Source organism: Canis aureus, chromosome 36 (assembly GCF_053574225.1).
Source record: "Canis aureus isolate CA01 chromosome 36, VMU_Caureus_v.1.0, whole genome shotgun sequence".
NCBI lineage: Eukaryota > Metazoa > Chordata > Mammalia > Carnivora > Canidae > Canis > Canis aureus.
In genome coordinates, this window is record NC_135646.1 from 15,719,643 (window position 1) to 15,739,073 (window position 19,431).

Consider the following 19,431-nt stretch of genomic DNA (forward strand, 5'->3'; position numbering starts at 1 on the left):
AAGAGTTTAGACCTTGGAACACACACAGGAATGGACATGGAAAAACTGCCTTTTCATCCTTCAAATTTTCCCACTTCTGCAAAAATAAAAAAGAAATCAATGTCACCATAAATTATCCTGCCACATACACTTGAATCGATGAAATCCACTGAGCAGCCTCTTGTTTTGTTTTGCTTTGTGGTCTATCTACTTGGTAGTAGCTAAAGGGCTCCCTGTGTTTCTAGTCACAAACACGTCTCCAGCACACGTACCTATTTATCTGATGAAGAAAGTGAAGATCAAAAAGGAAACTAATTTCCCCCAAAAGAAAAAAGAACTAATCATGGCTGCAGAGCTTTCTCTTCTCCACCGCACTGTGAAATGGGCTGAGAGCCTGGTAAGGGCTCAGAAATGTTAGACCTTGTTGTAGTGATGGTGGTGGTGGTAACTCTCAAAAGAAGGTATATAAATAATTCTTTTCTGATTAGAGAAGTAACATATGCTCATTATAAACAAATTGAGGTGATATCAACAGGTAAAATGAAAATAACTATACTAAGAATTCAAACAACCAGAGATACCCTCTATTAACAATTTGACAAATGCCCCTAGAAATTAAGCTCCACATGGCAGAAATTTGTATCTATTTTGTTTACTGCTATATTTCAAGGGCCTGGAATCATGCTGGGGCCATTTAGTAAGAGTTCAATAAATATTTGCTGAAGGAATGAATGGATGGAGAGCTTTTGCGTCATTTTCATGTATACAAGTGTGTACATCTGACTAGAATATATTAACAAAATTGAGTTTATATTCTACACAGAGGTTTTTATCCTACTTACTTCATAAGGCTATTTCCTTTTTAAAAATATTTTATTTTATTTATTTATTTGAGAGAGAGAGAGAGAAAGAGAGAGAGAGAGCATGCACATTGCAGGGGAGGCGGAGGGCTGGTAGTGTCGGGCAGAGGGAAAGGGAGAAGCAAACTCCTCACTGGAGAGGGAGCCCCAGAATAGGGCCGATCACAGTACCCTGAGATCATGACCTGAGCCGAAAGCAGAGACTTAACTGAGTGACCCAGGTGCCCCAAGACTGTTTAAAAGCTTAGTAGACTCAGAGGATGTCCTGTAGGGTCATTTGCAGCTTAGGACACTGTAATCCATTATTTTTGGTTCCCAGGTAGGAAAGAGAGCTCTACACTTTGATTTCCTCACGTACAGAATGACACAGGGCTACATGATCTCTAGGATTTCCTTCTCTGATATGGGATTTATCTAATGAGATGGTCCTTTATCCATAATGTTTCATGTTTTCTTTACAGATGTTCTTCACAGTATTGAGAATTCCATTTACAGAACAGCCTTCAAATTACGTTCAGTGCAAACTCTGTGCCAACGTAAGTACAGAATCTCTTTAAAAACTTGAAGTAATCTGATCTTGATGTGTGATGTAAAATTCGCAGAGAAAACAGAAACTCCCCCAGGCAAGTGACTGCTGGATCCAGAAGTTTGGATCTATGTGTTTACCTCATTAACAGAGCAGATGGGGGTGGAATGGGGGCTGGTACATCCTGTATGTGCCATCCACCTGTAGCTTTGCTGCCCAGAGAGAGAAAATAATTTGTGAATGAGCATTTAATTTTTTTTAAAGATTTTTATTTATTCATGAGAGACGCAGAGAGAGAGAGAGAGAGGCAGAGACACAGGAAGAGGAAGAAGCAGGCTCCACACAGGGAGCCCGACATGGGACTCCATCTGGGGTCTCCAGGATCATACCCTGGGCTGATGGCAGCGCTAAACCGCTGAGCCACCCAGGCTGCCCCTACATTTTTTTTTTAACTTTTCCTACTTGGTTTCTGGATATTTTTTTGTCTGTTTCCTTTTCAGTATACCAACATCGATGCAAAATAAAATTATAAAATAAGTTAGTTTAGAATCTACACTTGTAGACTTAACCATGAAAGTCTAAAATCCCTTCTACTACATAAGATTTGCATTTTGAAATTGAGCCCCTCTCTCTAAATATGCAAAAGTACGTTCAGATGAATAGTCCTTAGGCCACAAATCTCAAAACTATCTCAATAATTCTTTGAGAACTACTTTTTTTTTTTTTTGCATTAAATTTGTATCTGGTTGAATGCTATGATTTTCTTTTCCTATACTGGTATGATGGGCAAAAGAAGATAAAATTTGGTAAAAAGCGTTTATTTAGTGAAAAAATTCTCCAAAATGAAATAAAATGAGTCCTATGTATGAAAAACAACTGGGGGCACCTGGGTGGCTCAGTGGTTGAGCCTCTGCCTTTGGCTCAGGGCACGTTCCTAGAGTCCTGGGATTGAGTCCTACATCGGGCTCCCTGCATGGAGCCTGCTTCTCCTCCCTCTGCCTGTGTCTCTGCCTTTTTCTCTGTGTCTCTCATGAATAAATAAAATCTTTAATCTAAACAAAACAAAACAAAACAAAAACAACAGGGTTTCAACCTATCTAAAGTTATTGATTTCTAATAAGTTCTGTATTGCATTAAGAAAAGCACTTCACGTGAAGTGGTTTATGACATTTATCAGATCCAACTTTAAAGAAGTTGTGTTTTCCAAGGACATTTCTCCTGAAGTTTGGAATTTTGTTCATAGTTTGCCTTCTGCCTCATAGGTTATATAGAGGGTGGCTTTCAAATTGTGCTTCACAAAGTGCCTAGGAGGGGGAGTAGGGCAGGAAAAGAAGTAGAGGCAAGTGAGGGAAACCCAAAAGACCATCTCTTCAACCAATGTGACTCGTTTTCTCTATTTTCCCTATTGCAGTCTGTAAAAGGGTCCTATGAAGAAGGGATCCTCGGCTTTAAAGAAAGGGTGGGGGGGTTGTAGTTTGCGAGGCAGACAAACTCACTTCTAGCTATTATTTAGTATTCCAGGGATCAACATAAGGCAAAACATACTCACCAAGAATTTATCCTCAACTATGCCATTTTCCGGGGGGAATTTCTCCCATTAAAGAAAGTTAACAGCAAACGTTCGTGGACGCCTCCATCGTTAATGCCTGGCTGTGGACCAACAGTCAATTTTCAGGATCTACCTTTTTTAATATTACCCCTAGAATTAGAAACTGATACTCATGGGGAATATTAACAATACACAAAACCGGTAGTTCAAAGGTCTACCTAGAAAAGATATCCAAACAATAATCTGAAAACAAAAAAGTCCCCAAACCCTAGATAAAGCACAGCGTGAGCTCCAGACAGCAGGATCTCCGAGCACCACATAAATCTTGAGATGCACGCACACCACCGTTATCTGTTGTGCTGTAACACAGCACTCGCAGCAGAAGACAAGAACGCCCTGTGTACAGCCCGCCGGCCAAGGTGATGAGTTCTGCGATTGAATAACGATAAAACAGGTTGCAGGCCCCGCCACCTGCAGCCAGGTTTTTATTAAAGTCACATCCTAAAACCTACTCCTCACGTCTGTAGACTCACCCCTTGAAAGCAGGATCAGAGAACAAATAAAAAATTTTATTATACTTGCTAGATTTCTTATCTGTGAGGCTGATTTACGAAGTAGAGGAAAGCGCAGGGTTTTATCATTCCACAGACTGAAGCATTTTCAATGCCAGCAGCGCTGGGTGCCACTGACATCCTCATCTCTCAGACGGTACAAGTGGGTGTTTATTAATTTTGTCTGTTATCCTCTGTCTGCAAGAAACCATAGGGTTAGCTCTATTTCATTCTTCCTTGTATTCATTGCCTTGTAAAAATTTTAGGAGGTGGTAAAAACAAACAAACAAGAAATAAACCATTATTTTTTTGTAAGCAACTTTGGCTTTATTAAGTGCCTTCCCTAGATAATAATATCGATGGAACCAAGATCAACAAAAAGAAATATCGTTGAGGCAAGGACAGGACCTGAAGAGTCTGATAATTCAGCAACTGCTCTTTATATAAAAAACACTGGGCTTTTTAACTTAGGCAATTGCATCGTAACACAATATTCCTTCTGAAGCAAGGCTGTGGACAGGGAAAACTATATTTGAGCACAAAAGGTAAATTTACTCAAATTGCTTAATAAAGAATATAAAAAAATGTTTTCACCACTTCTCAGCACAGTGCCCTAACTTTCCTGGAAGGCTGTTTTTCAATATTCTCACTTTTTTCCCCTTTCAATTTCATTCAATAAGGCAACATCCTAGAGATTCCCCCGGGAATAATGTTATAACTAGGCTTTACTAACAGATGTGCTTTTCCAAAATCAAGTCTGCTATCAGATTGATAAGGTCTGAATTCTACACATCCCAATAGTGGTCATATCCAACTCCCTCTAAAGAAAACACCTGCCATTAAAAAAAGTCTCAATTAAACACTAGAAGACATTTGCTTTATTTGAAGTCTTTCTATGAAGCCTTTGCTCCCATTGGAAAACTAGACAATTTCTTGTTTGCTTCCCACAGTGGACCTGATGGACAGCTCTCTGATTCAGCATGTCCTCCTACGTCACAACTTCTGGGAAGTGAGAGAGAGGCCCCTCCCTGTGCAGCAGCTCTTACCGGCTCTTCAGGAGCTGTTTCAGAGAGTCGGGGTGGAAAAACCAGGACAGGTGCATCCCAGAGCTTCAGAACTCACTCTGAGCCTTCTCACAACGATGTATGACAGGTGAGGGTGTGAAGGTCATGCTGTGACCTCAAGGACAGTGCTTAGTCACCATTGGTCATTGGCCACCATCTAAGGTCTACTTGAGGTTTGATACATAAGAAGGCTTCTCTGTTTTCCACAAATGTATTATTCATTCAGGATGAGGATGAAGAAGTACATGTTTATCAGCTTCACTAATATAAATGACCGGTGGATAGCAAAAAGGGAAAAACAAATCCTCATTACTTTTGTCTCGTGCAAACTCATTTCCACCCTGGACACACACACACACCCCTTGCTAGGGTGTGCATACAGAAAAACTACACTTTTCTCTTGTGTCCTCAGTAGCTTATTTCTTTGCTCATTTCTTTGTAACCAATTATCAGTTTTTGTTTTGTTCCTCAGGTGCAGTAAGGTTGATGAACCTATGTGTGAGTGGCTAACCTATTGTCTTAATCTGTTTGGGCTGCTACAACAAAAATACTGTAGAGACGGTGGCTCAAACCACAAACATTTATTTCTCACAGTTCTGCTGGCTGGGAAGTCCAAGGTCAAGGGGCCTCCCATTTCGGTGTTTGCTGAGCACCAGCTTCTTGACTTGCAGAGGACGATCTTCTCCTCGTTGTGTCTTCATGTGGTGGAAGGGGTGAGGGAGTTCTCGGAGTTCCCTCCTATAAGAGCACTAACGCAGTTCACGAGGGCGCCATCTCATGACCTAATCATCCCCCAAATTTAATCACCTTGTTGGTGAGAATTTCGACATAGGAGTTTCAGGAGGATCCAAACATTCGGTGCACTGCACCCATAAGCCAATTTAGACCACGTCAGAAGTTTGGTTATGCATGCCATGGAGTAAATGATGTGTGCGTGTCTGCGTGTTTCCCTGGCTCTGGGGTCTACCATTCTTTTATCCCTTTTCATTCTGTTTACCTAATGTGGCTTTGACTCAGTAGGCTTCATCTTTTAGAATGCAGTTTTTAAAAAACCGTAGTAAATACAAGACATTTGAAAAGTGCAGGAAAGAATAAAGAAGAAGAAATGTCACCCCAAATCCTGACTCTCAGAGGCAAGCACAGTTTAGCAATCTGGCAAATTTCTACAGTGTTTCCTTTTCTAGTTTATTATTTTTTTATTGCACAAATAATATATAAATATGCTCTCAAGGTTTTTTTCATTATTTCAGACTCCTTAAGCATCATACTTTTGAAGGGGTACCTGAGGGGCTCAGTCGGTTAAGCTTGATTTCAGCTCAGGTCAGGATCTCAAGGTCATGAGGTTGTTATTACGGGGCGTGTAGCCTGTAATAAGATTCTCTCTCTTTCTGTCCTCCAGCACCTCGCCCCCACAGAAAACATTTTTTTTTTTGCAAAAAAAAAAACCCCTATAATATTAAGCTTTTGACTATCATTTCTAATATCAATGCCTGCCTCTAACAATCCTCTTGCCTTTGACACATTGTTTTGCGGGTTTGGATCTACCCAGCCAGTGAGCAAAGGATGATTAGGCTCTAAGTAAGGGCCTGTGACCTGGTGGATCTTTTATACAGATGTTTGCTCTTTTTGCCTTCCTTTTGTGCTTGTATCTTTCTTTGGTTTCCAGGTGTGTGCATCCTCAGGAAGTGACACTGCTTGCTCCAGGAAGACAAGATGCGTCTCTCTTTCCCTAGGGCCGTGCAGTGCTTAACACAGAGGAGGCCCCCAGTAAATATTTGTTGGGCACATGAATGACTGAATGATGAAATATTTTAATTCAACTTGTCATCTGTCTAAATCTAGTTATTGGAAAACAGGCCATGGAAAAACGTGAACTTGAAAAACAATAATAATAAAGAAAAGCGTGACCTTGGAGAATGATGTCAGAAGTATTCACTAACATAGTTTTTATAAAGCACTTCACCCAGAATCACCCTGCCTTTCCTATTCTTGTCTCTGTGTTTTGTGGCCGTGTAGCACAGGAACGGGTTTGCTCAAGCTTGCACCTGCAGCTGCTGCCCTGATTGCTCTGTCCGGGGACAGCCCTCTTACAAAATACAGAGGTAACACGCGGAGCAGTTTGAGTGTATCAAGTGCAGTGACCTCCAAATCTCCAATGCACTATCTTCTTCACTCATTCTTATTCCCCTGCCACATGGCTCTTGTTTGATATGTACTCAGCATGACGGAAGTTTTCAAAATGTGGATCTCTGCTTTCGAATTATTCATAACTTGGTCACCCTTGCTCTTTATTTGTGTGGGAATTATTCAGACACACAAGTAGTTATTATTCCTTTAAAGACTGGGACTCTCCTCACAATGCCATTTACCAACCTTGTGGTCTTCCTCACTGATGTGCTGAATTATCAAGGGGTTGAAATGTGAATTGGTTTTCATTAGTTATCAAATCACCTCATTTGGGAAGCCTACATACTAGCAAGAAATGTAACTTTCTCTTCCTTTTCCCTTCATACCTACAAATAAACTGTTTAGAATTCAAGGCACATATTCTTCCAAGACATATTACACGTATTCGGTTTAAAGATTTCTTTTCCGCTTTGTATGTCTAGCTCTTTTTCAGCTCTATGCAGAAAATAACAGGGGAGGTTATGATTCTGGGGCACGCATGACTCGAAGCACTTTGAGAAACCTACTAACAGATCTACAGCAGGTAAATCTCTAATACTTAAGAATTTTCAATTTGTTCCATTATATTAGCCACCTTTGTTATTAAAGAATCTGATTTTTAGAGTGTCACTTCTCCCTTAATACAGTTCTCCATGTCATTCCTCCCCTCTCTAGCCACTGCTGTTACGGGAGCATAGGTCTGAGCTATTACAACCACTTCCTAACTCAAGCTTCTCTTCCCTCCAACTTTGCCTCCATGCTATAGTCAGTGACCTTTCCAAAATGTAAGTGTCAGCCTCATGCCCAAAATTCATCATTGGCCATGCATGTCTATAGAACAAAATCTAAACTCCTTAGCATCATATGAAAAGCTTTCATGATTTGACCCAATCCTTATCTTTTCAAAAAGAGGTAAAATCATAATTTTTATAGGAATATAAGATGAACATGAGTCCAAATGTGTATTTAATTTATTAATTGAAAGAGGGTATCTGTAAGGTGTTACAACGAGTTGAAAGAAATAACCAGGGATGCCTGGGTGGCTCAGCAGTTGAGCGCCTACCTTTGGCCCAGGGAGTGATCCTGGAGACCCGGGATCAAGTCCCACATCAGGCTCCCTGCATGTAGCCTGCTTCTCTCTCTGCCTCTCTCTCTCCCTCTCTCTCTCTCTCTGTGCCTCTCATGAATAAATAAATAAAATCTTTAAAAAAAAAAGGAAAGAAAGAAATAACCAAAGAATAGGCAAACTGTTGGATAAGGAATATTAAAATGAACTTGCAAGGTGGATGAAAGACTGACTTTTGGGGAAAGTTGGCAGTGGGTCCTCAAACAGGCTGAAATTTATTTGCATGTCTATGATGAGAATTATTTACATTTCAATCCATTTTCTACAAGTTAACTTTAATTATCTTGCAGAGTTGTAAAATAGCCTAGCCAATGGCAATGATGCATATCTCTATATGGTCAGGTATCACCATTGAAAAGATCTCTAGTGGTTTCTTTTTTTTTTTTTTTTTCTCTAGTGGTTTCTTTTGCTTATTCCATAGTGTTTAATTTTTCCTTGCATTTTTTATGCCAATTTCACTCCTATATATCAAAATCTTTACTCTGACCAACATGTGCCAAGTTCTCCGCAGCGACCTACAGTTCATCTATCAGCAGCACCACTGCCAATAACCTGGCAAATACTGTCCATCTTTCAAGTCATTCAGATTATTAGTCACCTTGTCACCAAGAGCTCTTTAAATCCTTATGCATAGCTTTGTTAGAGCACTTGTTGAATTTTGTTACCATTATTATCAGATATATGCCTTCAACACTAGACTACTTCTTTTTTTTTTTTAATTTTTTTTTATTTATTTATGATAGGCACACAGTGAGAGAGAGAGAGGCAGAGACACAGGCAGAGGGAGAAGCAGGCCCCATGCACCAGGAGCCCGATGTGGGATTCGATCCCGGGTCTCCAGGATCGCGCCCTGGGCCAAAGGCAGGCGCCAAACCGCTGCGCCACCCAGGGATCCCCCAACACTAGACTACTTCTCAAGGGGAAAGACTATATTGCACTCATGTTTATGTCTCCAAGGGCTTAAAAAGTGTGTAGTAAGACCTTCGACCAAACCTTAATGAACGAATAAATTAAATGCAGTGCTGAAGACTCAAATAGTTAAGATTTCCATCATTTCCTATGCTTTAAGAATGTACAAATTTAATATTGTTTTTATGCTTGAATTTAGCCTCCTTAAAGTAAATACATTACTTAAATGTTACAATGCCATTAAACTATGTATCTGAGCAAGAACTACATATGGGTGAAGCACACTCCAGTTTGTCTTATGTAGAAGGGGTTGCTGTCCCAGTATACCTTTACCCCTGCTTCAAAGATGTCTCTGCTGTTCTTTTTTTTTTTTTTAAGATTTTTTTTTTTTTAATTCGTGAGAGACACACACAGAGAGAGAGAGAGAGAGAGGCAGAGACACAGGCAGAGGGAGAAGCAGGCTCCATGCAGGGAGACCAATGTGGGACTTGATCCTGGGTCTCCAGGATCACGCTTGGGGCCAAAGGTGGCATTAAACCACTGAGCCACCCAGGCTGCCTTCTGCTGTTCTTCAGAGTAAAATCCCCACACTAGATTTTCTGTGCTGTGAAGCTATAACTTTCTGTCATTTTTCTCCTGGGTCTAGGCTATAAGGAGGAAAAGAATAATCTTTTGTTCTGCTCATTGTAAGGTTCTCTGGCTGGGACCCTGTCAATTGGACTGACGAAAGACAGATTAACAAGAGGAGAACAAACAGAAATTTATTAACATGTAGATGGCACATACACATCGGAGCACCCAATGATGAGTAACTCAAAGGGCTGACTAAAACTCAGGCTTAAATACAATCTAAACTAAAGAAAGGGAAAAGGGGTTCTGGACTTCCCAATGGGGAAGGAAAGTAATGAGAAGGTGACCAGGAAAACTATGGTGAACAAGGGTTGTTTAGTAAAGTTTGTTGTGAGGATTTAAGTTGGTACCTTCTCCATTAATAAGAGTTGTTAAGAGTCCTCCTCTTCCTTGTAGGGAGAGAGAGATACCTTTGGAAAATGTAAATTTCCCTCATAAGTGTACATTTTCTTGACAAAAGGAAAACTTGTATCCTACTTTTTGAGATTTTCCCGCATCTGCTGGTTTTCATTAGCTGTTAACTTAAAATAATCCATATGCCAAAGAGGCACATTTGGGCGTGGCATATTCTGGTACTCTTCAGGACCAAGAATTCTGAGCTGAAGATAGTCATGAAGGAGCGGGTAAAGAGGAAGATTATCAGAACACTAGGACACGGAGTATAGTTTAGAAAAACCTATCCAGGGGCACCTGGGTAACTCAGTCTAAGCATCTGACTCTTGATTTCAGCTCAGATCATGATCTCAGGGTCATGAAATTGAACCCCAAGTCAGGTTCCACACTCGGCAGAGAGTCTGCTTGAGATTCTTACTCTCTCCTTTTCCCTCTGTCCCGTCCCCCTGCACTTGCTCTCTCTCTCTCTCCAAAATAAATAAATAAATAAATAAATAAATAAATAAATAAATAAATCTTTAAAAGAGAGAAAGAGAAAGAAAAACCTGTCCAAAATTACCTGTCTTTGATTTGATCTTAATATTTTATGTTCTTATTGATCATAATAATTAATATTTATTCTATAAACCCCAAATAACATTCAATATGTTCATATTTCTTAAATGGAGTGATGATTTTTAAAAAATTTGGAAAGTTAAACATCAGGTATAGTTACTTCAGAGCTGTTCTGGTGGTGGTGGCAGCAAATAAATCCCGTTGCCAGCTTTCTGCTGACTCTCTGGCATATCTGCCATAGCAGAGATACTACCCCAACATTCCTCACATCTTAAGACTCAAACAGGTGGAGAGCCAGAGAGAGTGGAAAAGTCTGTCCACCCATTTATGCAGTCAGACTTATAAGACTGGAGGGCTTAGGTGAATATTATGAAAATGGGTAGTCTGGGGGGCATGTTCCTTTTCCTTGTGCTTACTAACTACTGTAGCCCCAGACTAGCACCCCATCCAACAAGCCCTACAAATCTGCCCTTGTTCCAGGCTCAACTGAGGTCAATGGGCTGCTGAAATGGCAGCTCTAGAAATGCTCTGTCTCCCACCCATGCATTAGTACACTCCTGAGAAAATTCTTAGGATGGTGGAGATTTGCATAGCAAATTATCATCCCATTGACTTCCATTAAGAACTCAGAAATGGATTCCCATAGAAAATTCCAGGCCCCACTGTGTGATTCAAACCACTCCCCAAAGAATCCAAATTATCACTTCAAGTAGCTTTCTTGCCTGTGCTGGCATGCCATCTAGCCACACGCAATCTTCCAGAGCACACCTGCAAGAAATTAGTCAAATGGGCAATTAATCCACAAAATCTTTGTGCACATACTTAAAGCCAAAATGGAGGTTAAAACCCACTACAGAAGTGAGTTTTCTTACCAGTAATATCAGAATTGCAGAGTTAGCAAGTCAACCCCACCTGATCCCCTTCCCTTATTTTACATGAGGTTAACCCCCTTTCAAAGGGCTCAAGAACACCCTCTAACTAAGTATTCAGTTAGTTCATCAGCACTCACAGGCCAAAGTATGGGTAATGAATTAGTTTTTCAGACGAAGGACAAATGACGTAGGGAGTAGTTACTTATGTTCAGCTGGTGACGAGGTTATTATCAGTTTAAAGTACAGCCGTCTTGTCACTATTACGCAAATGTTTGTTGACTCCTGCCTGGCTAATTGTCAGCAAAGTGGTTCTAAGTGCCACTTTCCTGATTAGAAGAATGTTTATTCGAGTTGATGGACTCAGCAGGGGGGTCTTCGAAATTACTTTTGAGCTTGCAGGCAATGCCTCCTGACAGCCTGTGCTGTACAAGACATCAGACGTGAAATTAGGACTTGTGACCACATGGGCATAAATGGAGGTGACAGGTACACGTATCTGTGCATCTAGATAATGTCAGAGCCAAGTTCCTGGCCATCTTGGCAGTCACAAGGGGATCTTAGTCCCTGAGTGAAACTCCTTTGGTGACAGTGATTGAAAGGTGGAAACCATCGCGTGAGCCATCACAATACCTACAACATGCGTCAAAAGGACAAAGCTTTGTGAGCCCCCCTCAACAGAGTAAGCAGTCTTGAAGTGAGATCTCAATTCTGCAGCTAAATTACTTTTCATTTTTGCCCAGAGCAAAATGTTAAATCTCAAGCGCCCCTTGTTTTAAACAGGGATAATGATGACAGCTCAGAAATTGGTGTTTGTTAAAATGAGATGATATGAAAGTGTTCAGAAAGGTTTTTCTTAAAAGTGCTCTGAACATAAGCATAATATTATTGTTATATGTAGTTCACAAGTGAGGGCAAAGCAAGGTGAAAATAATATTGCTGGGATCTTGAGGAGTGAAACGATGGAAACTGTCCCCATACTGCCATGATGGCTAGACTCTCTTCTCAGCCACCCCCTTCCTTACAGCCCCACTTCTTTTCCATTTGTTCATTGTCCCCATTCAGGCATTGCACTAAACCCATATATTTCTTGTCTGCTTGGATGGCGGCAGTTCATCCCGTCTCAGACACCAAGTACTTGTGACTCCATGGCTGCAAGTGCCACTACTCAGGTGTGCTGATTCCAGGGGTCACATATTTCTCCAGCTTCTCACAACTGACAGGGGGTTTCCTGCCTCTTGTAGATCCCAACTGTCGTGGGGGAAAGTCGCGCTCTGTGCTCTGTGGAAAGTGCTACCCGCAGCTGTTTCCAAGGGGTGAGTGCCACATAAATGTCCCCAGGAGTTGGGGCAGACACACATGCTGACCAGTTCAAATTAGGGAACTGTTACTCTTCACAGCATCCCAGACAACCTAATCTAAGATACAGACTTGCCTCTGACTTTCCATGTGATAAACTTCTTTGGCAGAAACAGCCAGAAAAGAAGATGAAAATACATTTTCATCTACACTAGAGAACAAAGTCATGCCTAAAAAACACATCTGAGTGAGCCATTGTTTTTCAGGTGTTAAGCTCAACAATCAAAGAAGAAAAATTCTTGTCTTGGCTACAATCTGAGCCTCCCATCCTCCTGTGGCTCCCAACCTGCTACCAGTTGTCTGCCACTGAAATGATCACTCACCCTGTTCGGTGTAGAATCTGCAGGAACTTTCCAATCACAGGACTGAGGTACAGTCACTCATCAATATTTCATGGACAGTCATTCTCCAAATGGGTCTGGGGGTGGAGCTGCATCTCTCCAGATTCTCAGTCCTTCTCACACACTTGGAACTCAGTTGATATTTTGGGGTCAATAATTTTCTGCATGAGGGATCTTGGTGGACAATGAGTTATATTTTATCTTTTACAATTAATGGAATATTAAATTCTTCAGGTGACATGTGGTCTAATCAATAGACATTTTTATGCCTCTAAGAGGAACATGTTTTTGCTTCATGCAACATTTTCATGGAAAATGTTTTTGCTGTTTTTGCAAACAGACCTTTTAGATATTTTAGAATCATTCATAAGGGAATGGCAGTAATAATAATAGTTTATTTAGCATTAAGTAGTAGGCTGAGTGATTCACATGGATAATTTCATTTACAGACTTGTTATAGCCTCTATAAAAGGTGGTATTATTTGCAGAGAAGCTAAATAACTTGCTTAAGAGAAGCGAAATAACTTGCACATGGTTAGCAAGTAGATGCGGGCAGTCTGAATCACTGACTCCCTGCTTTGCAACCATGATGTTATGCTGCCTCCCAGTGTAGACAACTTGGAACAAGGTCTCAGGATCCAAACGAATAATCAGGTTTTGTGGGAGCAGCTCATACCGGATCTTCACTCTGCCCAGAGGAAAGGGTAGATTCAGAAGCTGGGTTTGGAGGTGGGAGATTCAGCTGTTTCCATAGCTCTGAGGATGATGGTCAGAACCTCATCTTAGGAAAAGGTGTTGTTGGTCTCTCATAAATAAAACAATAAGGAAGTGAAATTGCAGTCATTAAAGACTTAGGGAGGAAAGAAGGAAACCAGCAGGTCTAAGCCAAGCACAGGGACACCATTATCAAGGTGAATGAATGCAGGTAGGGGCTGAAGGCAGACCGAGTTGCTAAAAACAAGTCAAAGAAAGGGGTGCCCAGAAGGGCCAGAGTGAACACTTATGGACTCTGTTCCTCTTCACATCCTATGCTTCCAGATCTTAACTAGCCCAGATGGTAAACATGCTCCCTGTGGATATAAAATATGTCTGCTAGATCCAGTAATAAGCTGAAAATCTTATTTTAATTTTACCAAGAAAATGAACTGGGTTTGCAGAGAATTCTGAGGACATGGTGAAATTTCACTCATGAAAGCCTCTTTGCAAATAACTATACTTTAAACAATATAACATATAAATGAGAAGGACCATTGGAAACCAAACAGACCGAACCAAAGAAATCTCTACACTATGATGAAAAATAAACTCTTTTTATATTGGACAGTGGAGGAACATGAATATGATATCATGTTATATGCATATTATAATCATTTACCCAGTAAACAAGTAATTCATTAAGTAGTTACTACATGTCATGCACTGGACCAGGTACAGAATTCACTTTGCAATCATACAAAACACAACTTTCACGTTGAAATGTTTTTTCAAAATGATCATGTATAACATAAAACAGATATTACTATTCCTATTTTATAAAGGGGTCTCAAAGAGTTTGAATGACTCCGGTCACACCAAGGCAAGGGCAAGAAGTGCCATTCTTTAAGTTTCAGATTACATCCCTTTCTGAGAATGAAATTCACCTTCCTCTTAGCAATGCCTCCAAGCAAACCCTCTTTCCTCCAAGGCAATGTAGGTTCTCAGATATGCGGATAGCTGGGTGACCTGCGCAAGGCCATTAACCTCTCTGGACCTCGGTTTCTTTGTAAGTAAAATAAGGAAGGCTGGGTCCCATGGAGTGCTAGATTTCTTTTAGCTGTAACCTTCTGCGTCTATTAGAAATTGTTAGAATTTATTACAGTCCTAACCTTAAACTTGTGTTTTTGGCTCTCATAAACTCCAGCAATAGCCTCAAGGCTTTAAGTTTTAGTGAGATTAATAAAGTCATTTTAGAGCAGAAGTGTTTGAAGACCTAGAGGTAACAGGAATAAGGCAAAGGCTTAACCTTCTAAAGTAAGAGAAAGTACAAAGACCAGAGATTGTTCCTAAGCCGGTGTTATATTTTAGCAGGACATGTCACATTTATGCTCTGTAATAACCATGGAAAGTTGAGATGAGATTGGGAAAAAAAAAAAAAAAAAAAACAACTTCATTCATTCTTGGTAAAGACATCAACAGACCAATCTCATTATTCACAGTATACCTTTCCTCATATTACCTGTAGCTAGTTTCTGAGCATAAAGGAATTAATGCAAGGTTAGGGATCAGTGTATTGTCCTAGATGAATCAACTGCAACCATATGGTAATGCTGGATAATGTAGCCAGTACTTATAAATAATCCTTATTTAAAATATTGTTATGAGGGCAGCCCTGGTGGCACAGCAGTTTGGCGCTGCCTGCAGCCTGGGGTGTGATCCTGGAGAACCGGGATCGAGTCCCACATCAGGCTCCCTGCATGGAGCCTGCTTCTCCCTCTGCCTGTGTCTCTGCCTCTCTCTCTCTCTCTCTCTCTCTGCGTCTCTATGAATAAATAAATAAAATCTTTAAATAAAATAAAAATAAAATATTGCTATGCATTTCATGCAAAGAGCAATTGTCTTCCCAATTATGCATGTTGAATAATTTTCAAAACACTGTAAAACTTTGCAAAGCCAAGAAGGCAGGATTTACCAGTCCCATTTTCCTTGTGAATAAACTAAGTCATTCATTTAACTTCATTCAGCTAATGGTCATTGAAAACCTGCAAGGTACTAAGTATCCTCCAAACATCTGGCCTTATGTTTCCACTTCAAGGTCCCCAGTAACGGTGCATTCAACTCAAGCCTCCTGCACTGTTGGTCTATTCCAGTGGTTAAAATAGCTGATTCTCCACTTAGGTGGTATCCCTGGGGTCAAAGTCAACTTTTACCATTGACCAAGAAGTTGTGTAACTTTGTACAAGTTACTTAAACTCTGATTGATTCAGTTTCTTCATCTGAAAAAAATGATAAGAAGGCCTTACCTTAAATAACTTTCATGGGGATTGTGTCAACCCATGTGTATTGCCTGCCCTTCAGTGACTGTTCCAAAACATTAGCTACCATTCTAGCCACTCGACACAATTTGTTAAGACCCTGCATTGGAACGAGGTGCCCAGGCATGGCAATGGACAAGGGCAGCTGATGGTTGACCTCAAAGAACTTGCATCCTCTTGCTCTGCCTTCAAACAACTTTGGTCAGAAGACCTTCTACCATCTGGCCTCAGGAGCATTCCAAGTTTTGATTCCTCTGTTTTTTAGAATAATCAGCAGGTCTGATAGATTTGATGTGCTCCAAACCCTCCTTCTTGGCTCCAATCTCCTTCCCTCACTCTTCTTTCTCTCTGGGGTTTCGTCCTCATAGATCTCCAGCCCAAAGACATACTTCCTCCATGAAAACTTTTCAGCAGCCCACCGGGGTCTCCCCCTCTCTCCTTCCTACAGTACTTGCCTTCCATGCCTCAGACTTGGCACACAATCACATATTGCTTAACTTTGCTAGTTAGTACCACAAGCTTCCCTGTCATCTTTCCACAGCAAGACATGAAATTTGAAGAGCACAGGCATCTTATTGTATTTCTTTTTCTGTAACTTTCAAGGCAGTGGTTGAAAACTTTACAGGAAGCTCGGCATGTGGTCTGTATGTGGGAAGTAGGCCCAGAAGGGACAGTGGTGAGTGGAAGTGTCATCTCCAGTCTAGAAGGAGTAGCTGCTACTTTGCCGTCACCAATTCTTGTCATTGATGAAGAAGGCAGTATTTTATACCGCCTACACTGCAGTTGGAGAAGAGAATTAAAATAGCAGGAAAAGGGATCCCTGGATGGCTCAGCAGTTCAGCGCCTGCCTTTGGCCCAGGGCGTGATCCTGGAGTCCTGGGATTGAGTCCCACGTCGGGCTCCCTGCATGGAGCCTGCTTCTCCCTCTGCCTGTGTCTCTGCCTCTCTCTGTCTGTGTCTCTCATGAATAAACGAATAAAATCTTTTTTAAAAAATAGCAGGAAAAAAGTATAGATCCCTGAGCTTTACCAGACAAACAGTATGATTCCACTTAAATATCATTAAAAGTCATTAAATCCTAACTATGAGGTCTCCCCAGCCCTCCGCTGGTATCACCATATTTTCCCTGAGTAGTATGAGACACCCCTCCTTCCCCTGGTGTCTCCAGATAACCTCCTCATCCGTAACCAAGGGAGATTTAAGGGTGCAGCTGTTCATATGAGAAGGACTGCAATGTGGATGTATTAAGAAACTCGGATGTGGGGGTCACTCCCCCACACCCTGGCTGGAGGAACTACCTCTCCTCTACTGCATTTCTTTCCTATAGATGGACTTCTAGAAAATCACAAAAGTTTATTTTAAATTCTTTGTCTATGGTTTTATTTTCCCCAATACCATGTGGGAATGCAGGTCTGGTATTATCATATCTTGAGAATTTCCAAGAGAAGTCAAAAGTTGGAATTTACTGAAAAATCTCCCAGTTTATTTTATTTAGGTTGGCAACTAAATTCAAAAGATTTGAGTGCATTGTGGTGCCACACAAAATGTGGCTACAGACTTGGGAGTCTATCCAAAGGGTTGTGCACTGTACCCTACCTATATAAAATGCTTGGTATATTTGTGGGGCCATGAATCAGACTTCTGTACTATGGTTTGTTGGATAAAACTATGTTACTATAATGCCATATTATAAAAAGTACTATCAAAAGATTTCTTTGAGTAAAGAAACATGTCAGAGTCATTTAATATCCCTACAAAGTTTGGGAGAGATTTTACACTTCCTTGATAGCTTAGACGTCTCTTGTATGTTTGGAGGTGCTCATTCTCCACCTGAATGTTATGTTCTTTGCTTACGTACTAGTTGTGACATTAGCCACATTTCCATTGAAATTGGCAGATACCGTTGTCTGAAGTGTCTCAACTTTGACATCTGCCAGGCGTGCTTCTTCGCTGGGCTTCACGGCAGGTCTCACCAGAAGGCCCATCCTGTGACTGAGCACTGCGTCCAGGTAACATCTAACCCCACGTACCAATGATTCATGAATCCAATCAGTACCAGCTACAGCAGCTTAAAAACTCTCCCTCCAGTAAAACCACAGATTCTCCTCCTTTCACTCGAGATAATATTTAAGACTAAGGAAGTGGCAAACTCAGCCTTAAATAAATATCTCTCAATATAAGTATACTTTCTCTATATCATAGATTTTAGTAAAACCTTTTGGGACAAGAAGAAGCCAAACAGCGTTCAATCTGAAGCCACTGGTCCCACATGATATAGCAGAAAATATCTGAAGAATAAGAGAGGAGAAGCACTGGAAATGGGTACAGATTCAAAGAAAAGGTTTTGGTTTGGTAAAAAGGATGAAATCAGGTTTCTAGTTACTAGTACCTGTCAGAGAAACTTTTGTCTTTTTTTTTTTTTTAAGATTTTTTTAAATTTATTCATGAGAGAGAGAGAGGCAGAGACACAAGCAGAGGGAGAAGCAGGCTCCATGCAGGGAGCCTGATGTGGGACTCGATCCCGGGTCTCCAGGATGACACCCTGGGCCAAAGGTGGCGCTAAACCTCTGAGCCACCCGGGCTGCCCACTTTTGTCTTTTAAACATGTCTTTTCCTGAGCCCTAAACTACCAGTATTTTTTCTTTAGGAAAAATGAAAGAGAAAGATCACTTTTTTGAGTTTTGACTGAAAGAATATAAAACTAAGACTTCATAGCTGCCTTTCAAATATTTTTTAAGAAAATTCTAAATACTCAGCAAGAGAATTCAGAGCTTTTGAAGAAAAAAGAGAAATAGGATGGTCAATTTTAAGCAGAGAGCATTTTCATTTTCCCAGAAGGAACACTCACTTCTCATCACTGAGTTCCTATGAATCATTTTCCCCATAGATGGTATCCCCCTCAAACACCACAGTAGCGAGGGATGTTGATTGGCTCACCTCCCCAAGGACAGCGTTCCCTGGTTCTCTTTAACATGAGTGGTCTACAAAAGTCAAGTGCTTAGTGTTGCCAAAGAATTCCAGCGGGCACTGATCTACTAAATAAATAACCCAGCGGTTGCCCACCCCTCCCTATTTCTAAAAGCCTGGGGAGGAATAGGGCTCGTTGATGTTAGACTGACACCGTGTGGTCCCTTTGTTATTACACTTTAGATTCCAAGTGCTGCAAATCTTTAATTTTTTTTTTTTTTTTTTGCTGCAAATCTTTTAATAAGGCATCTGGTTCCTTTGTTCCTTTGAGCAGAAGTTCTTAATGTGGGGTTGCTGGATGAACTTCAGGCGGTCTGTGAATCCACTGAGGTTTCCTATGGAATTAAATGCGTGAGCATTTTTTTCTGGAGCTAAATCTACAGGGGATCGGCCAATTGTGAAGAGCACCCACCCTCAATGTTAGCAGCCCTGGACTTAGCTCTGCTCCGTAGCCCTTTGAGCTTTAGAATCCCATGTTACTGGATTGCTCTCGTGGAAGAAGGGTTATTATGTAAGCTGGGGGGTATTTAATTTGAAACGTCCACTATATGGACAAGTAGGATGTGAAGAAATTCA

At 40.9% G+C, this 19,431-nt stretch overlaps 1 protein-coding gene across 1 annotated transcript in view; it reads left to right on the forward strand.

The window, feature by feature from the left end:
• DYTN (dystrotelin) overlaps window positions 1-19,431 on the forward strand; it is a gene marked incomplete at its 5' end in the record, with an annotated part of 46,590 nt that overhangs the window by 255 nt on the left and 26,904 nt on the right. The window contains 7 exons of the mRNA XM_077884890.1: window positions 1,301-1,375; window positions 4,416-4,617; window positions 6,546-6,631; window positions 7,139-7,239; window positions 12,422-12,493; window positions 12,743-12,906; window positions 17,786-17,897. Of these exons, the coding sequence (XP_077741016.1) occupies window positions 1,301-1,375; window positions 4,416-4,617; window positions 6,546-6,631; window positions 7,139-7,239; window positions 12,422-12,493; window positions 12,743-12,906; window positions 17,786-17,897 (812 nt within the window). The remainder of the gene's footprint in view (window positions 1-1,300; window positions 1,376-4,415; window positions 4,618-6,545; window positions 6,632-7,138; window positions 7,240-12,421; window positions 12,494-12,742; window positions 12,907-17,785; window positions 17,898-19,431) is intronic.